General features: G+C 36.8%; 1 protein-coding gene across 1 annotated transcript in view; it reads right to left on the bottom strand.

Moving 5' to 3' along the window:
* Positions 1–456: 456 nt before the first annotated feature.
* The window catches only part of LOC110452729 (protein FAM172A-like), a 67,391-nt gene continuing 60,762 nt past the window's right edge, over positions 457–7,085 (bottom strand). Inside the window, exon 6 of the mRNA XM_021501377.1 lies at positions 457–600. Coding sequence (XP_021357052.1) covers positions 472–600 — 129 coding nt within the window. The 3' untranslated portion in view covers positions 457–471. The remainder of the gene's footprint in view (positions 601–7,085) is intronic.

Raw genomic sequence — 7,085 nt, 5'->3', positions numbered from 1 at the left:
TTGGAACTTGCAAAGTTTGAATCTGGACAAGTTTACATAATATCAAAGAACTCAGCTAAATTTTTAATGCATTTAAAAACATCTTTTATATACAAAGTTCCATCCAAATGTCTGATGTATATGATGTTTACATGATTGATTACAATTTTTTATCAGAGAGAATATTTATGAGAAATTAAAATTTTGACCAGCCCAGGACACTTTGCCAGTTTAAAATCACCAATGTACAATCATATATACACAGGCTAATGATCAGCAGTATTCACATATAACACTAACCCTATTACACAAATCTTGTTACAATAATCCTGTTTTACCCAACTATTAACTGATCATATTTAATTTCTTTGGCTATCTGAACCTGCTCCAGATGAAAAGAAATAAAATATCTAAAACTGTTCATGATGAAGGAGAACAGTTGCCTTTCTCTTAAACCTTTGACCTTCATCTTCCAATGATGTATATAAGATCTTACTTTCTGGCCCACTGCCCTGCCCTCACAGCCCCAGACCCATGGATCAGAATCATCAGTCGTTTGGCAGTCATCACATCATCGGACATAAAGAAAAAGGTCTTCGGCTCATTTTCTTCAGCATCTTTCTGAAATAATATTAAAGTGAAATACTAAGAAACTGTACTTTTTGCAAAAACTAAACTTGACTTTTTGTCCTTATAATAATAATAATAACTAAAATTGTTGGCTAACAATTTGACAGGCTTTTCACTGTAAGGACTGATTTGGCCTTCTAATAATAACTTGTGCAAGTCTACAGTAGCTGACTGAGTAGTGGGGGATTCCCAGAGTGCGCAAAGACATCAGCTGAGAAAGAATGGATAAATATAGGCAGCCAATGGGCTTAGTTGTATACGTAGGTAGTCCGTAAAAGTCATATAGTCCGTCAATTATGTACATGAGGATGATCACTTTGTCTATATTGGTTGGGTTTGCCATGCCAAAGAAAGGCTAATGTTTACCCACCGCAGTAGAGATGTAAACTATCCATACTTTTAAGAGCGTGCGTAGTAATTGATGTAGTATTACCAGTGTGTATTAGATGTCTTAATATAAATCAAAGTACTGAGAGTCTGAGAACACTTCAAAATCGCACAAAAATGAAAACGGTTTATGACTTTCACTTTTGAAATCATATTTAGAGTAGGTCAAGGTCATTCATTTGCACACACTTTAAAGCCCTTCATTCAAGCATGCTTCTTGCCAAACCTCGTTACCCTGGAATTATCCCAGCAAGCACACAACGTTTATTCAACGTTGAAATGAAGTTGTAATTTGGTCGTGACGTTGATAAACGTTGAATCAACGTTGATTCAACGTTGATTCAACGTTATTTTTCCAACATTGAAACGTTGTTGTAATATGACGACTAAACAACGTTGATTAATTTGATTTTTATCAAACTTATTGACATAACTGAATCTCAACGTTGAATCAACGTCGATTCAACGACCTGTTTTCAATTGTTAATGATATCCTATATTTTATATTTGGTTACTATATATAGAAACATCACGATTTTCATTGTCATATGTAAAAACAAGAGGCCCAATGGGCCTGCATCGCTCACCTGGTATAAATATCACACTTGTAACCTTAAAAGTGAAGCTATACAGGCAAAATATCAGTATTTATGATTAAAATTCATTCAAAAGACCCTGTTAATTTTTTTTAAAACATTTCACCCCTGTGATTGAAAGTCGAACAAATTTCATAGCCTTTCATCTCAGGATGCAACTTGCAAAGTATCAACATCCTGGGACCCATGGTTATTCAGAAGACCCCTGTGAACTTGAATATAAGTCAAAGTCAGTCACTTTAACAAACATAGTAGTCCTTGATTCCAGCATGCTACTGACTATAAATATCAACATCCTGAGCCTTTTGGTTATTCAATACAAATTGTTAAAATATTTTGAACAAATTTGCTCCTTGTGACCTTGAATATGATTCAAGGTCATATATTTAAACAACTTGGTAGCCCTTCATCTCAACATGCTATTGGCCAAATATCATCACCCAGGACATTTTGGTTATTGAGAAGAAGTTGTTTAAAGTTTTTAACATATTTGACCCCTGTGACCTTGAATATGGGTGAAAGTAATTCATTTGAACCATATTTGTAGCCCTTCATCTCAGCATGCTATTGTCCAAATATCATCACCCTGGACATTTTGGTTATTGAGAAGAAATTGTTTAATGATTTTAACAAATTTGACCCCTGTCACCTTGAATATGGGTGAAGGTCATTTATTTGAACAAACTTTGTAGCCCTTCATCTCAGCATGCTACTGGCCAAATATCATCACCCTGTGCATTTTGGTTATTCAGAAGAAATTGTTTAAAGGTTTTTTTTAAACAATTGACCCCTGTGACCTTGAATTTAATTGAATGTCATTCATTTGAACAAACTTGGTAGCCCTTCACCCAAGCATGCTACTTGTCAAATATCATCACCTTGGGCAGTTTGGTTATTGAGAAGAAGTTGTTTAAAGTTTTTAACAAATTTGACCCCTGTGACCTTGAATATAGGTGAAGGTCATTCATTTGAACAAACTTTGTAGCCCTTCATCTCAGCATGCTATTGGCCAAATATCATCACCCTGGGCATTTTGGTTATTCAGAAGAAGTTGTTTAAAGTTTTTAACATATTTGACCCCTGTGACCTTGAAAATGGGTTTAGGTCATTCATTTTAACAAACTTTGTAGCCCTTCATCTCAGCATGCTAGTCCAAATATCATCACCCTGGACATTTTGGTTATTGAGAAGAAATTGTTTAAAGATTTTAACATATTTGACCCCTGTGACCTTGAATATGGGTGAAGGTCATTCATTTGAGTAAATTTTGTAGCCCCTCATCTCAGCATGCTACTGGCCAAATATCATCACCCTGTGCATTTTGGTTATTCAGAAGAAATTGTTTTAAGGTTTTTTTTAAACAATTGACCCCTGTGACCTTGAATTTAATTGAATGTCATTCATTTGAACAAACTTGGTAGCCCTTCACCCAAGCATGCTACTTGTCAAATATATTCACCTTGGGCAGTTTGGTTATTTAGAAGAAGTTGTTTAAAGTTTTTAAAAAATTTGACCCCTGTGACCTTGAATATAGGTGAAGGTCATTCATTTGAACAAACTTTGTAGCCCTTCATCTCAGCATGCTATTGGCCAAATATCATCACCCTGGGCATTTTGGTTATTCAGAAGAAGTTGTTTAAAGTTTTTAAAAAATTTGCCCCCTGTGACCTTGAATATAGGTGAAGGTCATTCATTTCAACAAACTTTGTAGCCCTTCATCTCAGCATGCTAGTCCAAATATCATCACCCTGGACATTTTGGGTATTCAGAAGAAATTGTTTAAAGATTTTAACATATTTGACCCCTGTGACCTTGAATATGGGTGAAGGTCATTCATTTGAATAAATTTTGTAGCCCTTCACCCAAGCATGCTACTGGCTAAATATCATCTCCTTAGGCAGTTTGGTCATTGAGATGAAGATGTTTAAAGTTTTTAACATATTTGACCCCTGTGACCTTGAAAATAGGTTTAGGTCATTAATTTTAACAAACTTTGTAGCCCTTCATCCCAGTTTGCTTCTGGCCAAATATCAAGCATGGTATGGAAAAAAAAATGGCCAAAGATATTGAGTTGTACAATGCAATAAAAAAATCACAAACGTTTCTCATTTTTATACGCGTGTAGTTTGTCATTGCATATATGCACTTTATGAAAACATTTGAAAAGGGATATTCGTCTCGTGAATACTCTTTTTTACACAAAGGTTTGTCCTATGGTTGAAGAAAGGTGTTAGCCCCGTACAGATGTCACATTCCGGTACTAAATTCAATATATATTTAGTTATATATACTTTATATTTATGCCTATTATCATTGCTGACATTTAATTGTAAATTTATGAAGGGAGAAGGCTGTGATAAATTGTAACAAGAGGCCCAAGAGGGCCTGTATCACTCACCTGAATATTTAAGCAGTCATAGCAAAATATTCTCATTAAATATTATATTGCACTTAAAAAATTTCCCTCGCAAACAGTGTTGGCTCCATCTGTTGAAACTACCAGCAAAATATTATTATAAGATTCTATGCTTTTTTATTTTTCTTCAGAAGTTGCTTGACATATTTTTACCTGTGACCTTGTAAAAGCGGTAAGTTAATGTCATTTTCCTTCTCAAATTGGTTAGCTCTATTCCAAAATGCTACCAGCCAAATCTTATGAATCCATTCCTTTTAGTCCTTGAGAACAAAAATCCTTTAAAATGTTGTTGACCTCTGTGACCTCTAAAGTAGGTTGAGGTCATTTTCATTCGCAAACTTTGGTGAGCTCTATCCAAGGAAGTCACCAGCCAAATATTATAATTTTATGAATTTTAATTCTTCAGAAGAAGTAGTTTGAACCATTTGACATATTTGAACGCTGTGACCTTGAAAGCGAGTCAAGGTTATTTTCATTCGCAAACTTTGTTTGGCTTTTTCCCCAGGAAATAACCAGCCAAATATTAAGGTTCTATACCTTCCAGTTCTTCAGAAGAAGTTGTTACCCAGGGGTAAACGTGACACCCCAGGGTCATAAAATTCACAATTTTGGTAGAGCACCTGAGGACCCTTCCATCTATGAAGAGTGTTTGATTCTACCATATCTGGGTCTTGAGAAGAAGATTTTTGAAATTTCAGTCAATTCAACACTTTTTCGCCCCACCCATCAGCCCCGGGGGGTCAGTCAGGGCTGATATGTGCATACCATCAAACTGCTATCCAATACTGATAATGTTAACCCAAATTGAATTACTTCCAATGACAAGAGGCCCAAGAGGACCTGTATCGCTCACCTGAATTCTCATTAAATATCATATTGCACTAAAAATATTTCCCTCGCAAACTTTGTTGGCTCCATCTGTTGAAACTACCAGCAAAATATTATTACAAGATTCTATGCTTTTTGATTCTTCAGAAGTTGCTTGACATATTTTTCCCTTTGACATTGTAAGTAGGTCAATGTCATTTTCCTTCTCAAATTGGTAAGCTCTATTCCAAAAGCTACCAGCCAAATCTTATGAATCCATTCCTTTAAATTCTTAAGAACAAATCCATTAAAATGTTGTTGACCTCTGTGACCTTGAAAGTAGGTCAAGGTCACTTTCATTCGCAAACTTTGTTGGGCTCTTTCCCAGGAAATAACCAGCCGAATAATAAGGTTCTATAACTTCCAGTTCTTCAGAAGAAGTAATTTGAAGTGTTTGACATATCTGCCTCAGGTGACCTTAAAAGTAGGTCAAGGTCATTTTCATTCTAAAAGTTTGTTGGGCTCTTTCCTAGGAAGCTACAAGCCAAATATAAAGATTCTATACCTTTCAGTTGTTCAGAAGAAGTCATTTGAAGTGTCTGACACATTTGACCCCTGTGACCTTGAAAGAAGGTCAAGGTCATTTTCTTCCTCAAACTTTGTCGGGGTCTCTATCCCAGGAAGCCATCAATCAAATATAAAGATTCTATACCTTTCAGTTCTTCTTCAGAAGTCATTTGAAGCTTTTGACACATTTGACCCCTGTGACCTTGAAAGTAGGTCAAGGTCATTTTCGTTCTCAAACTTTGTAGGGGTCCAACCAACAAAGCTTTCAGCCAAATATCATGACTCTAGGCCTGTCCGTTCTTCAGAAGAAGTTGTTTAAAGGAAACGTTGACGGACGAGGACAGACGGACGGACGACAGACGCCGCACCACGACATAAGCTCACTTGCCCTTCGGGCAGGTGAGCTAAAAATTAAACAATTGTTTGTCCAAAATGTGATTTCCCTATATAAACTATAGTAAAGTTTACCCCCTCCCCAGGGGGAAACGTGAGACCCAAGGGTCATAAAATTCACAATTTTGGTAGAGCACCTAAGACCCTTCCATCTATGAAGAGTGTTTGATTCTACTATATCTAGGTCTTGAGAGGAAGATTTTTGAAATTTCTTTCAATTCGACCCTTTTTGGACACGCCCCTCAGGCCCCTGGGGGCCGGGGACCAAACCGGTATTTTTGTTGACCTTTGGCCATGGAAGGTTTCTGCAAAATTTCATTGAAATTGGTTCAGGGGTTTTGGAGAAGAAGTCGAAAATATAAATCGTTTACGGACGCACGACGTAAGATGGACGACGGACGACGGACGACGACGGACAAAAGGCGACTTTGTCTCAGATGACCTAAAAAGTTGACGTCGAACGGACGCCAGACAGACACCTTCGGGCCAGGTGAGCTAAAATGATTTAGGCTGAAATGTTTTAGCATTTGTTAAACACAGGTGAAAAAAAGAATCTAAAATTAAATGCAAAAAAATAAATTCTTAACATATTTTTAGCAATATAGCCAAATTGATCCCTTTTGGCCCCACCCTTCAGCCCCCTGGGGGGTTAGCCCTACCATTTGTACAATTTTAAATCCCCACTACCTAGGGATGCTTCCAGTCAAATATGGTTGATATCCATAACTTAGTTCCAGAGGAGAAGTCGCTTAAAGTAATGTAGCCAAATAACCCTTTTTGGCCCCCTCCTCCGTCCCCTGGAGGGTCAGCATCACCATTTGTCGATTTTGAATCCCCACTACCTAGGAATGCTTCCAGTCAAATATGGTTGATATATATATCTCTTAATTCCAGAGAAGAAGTCACTAAAAGCTGACAGTGCAAGTTAAAAAGCTTTCAATTAAGATTTTTCTAATTTTTTTTATTTTCAAAATATTGTTTTCTGGTTTGGATATCTTCCCCATCTCTTCTGACTTTCATTTCCATGGAAGTGCTGACATTTCAGTTTGTTCTTGCTTGGTTATGAGTATAGGTCTCGCTGGGTATAAAAAGCGCATTACCTGTCAAACCGGTTATCATTCTACAACTGACCGACTGGTGACTCAATGCACCCTGCACCCTGATTAGCAACCGATATTAACAAGAGGCCCAATGGGCCTGCATCGCTCAACTGGTATTAATCACACACTTGTAATCTTAAAAGTGGACTAAAATACAACTACAGGCAGAATATCAGTGTTTGATTCATAAGAACCTATTAAAAGATATCA

Source organism: Mizuhopecten yessoensis, unplaced genomic scaffold, assembly GCF_002113885.1.
Source record: "Mizuhopecten yessoensis strain PY_sf001 unplaced genomic scaffold, ASM211388v2 scaffold6859, whole genome shotgun sequence".
Taxonomy (NCBI): Eukaryota; Metazoa; Mollusca; class Bivalvia; order Pectinida; family Pectinidae; genus Mizuhopecten; species Mizuhopecten yessoensis.
Note: the sequence above shows the minus strand (reverse complement) of the source record. Positions and strands in the feature narration are given on the sequence as shown.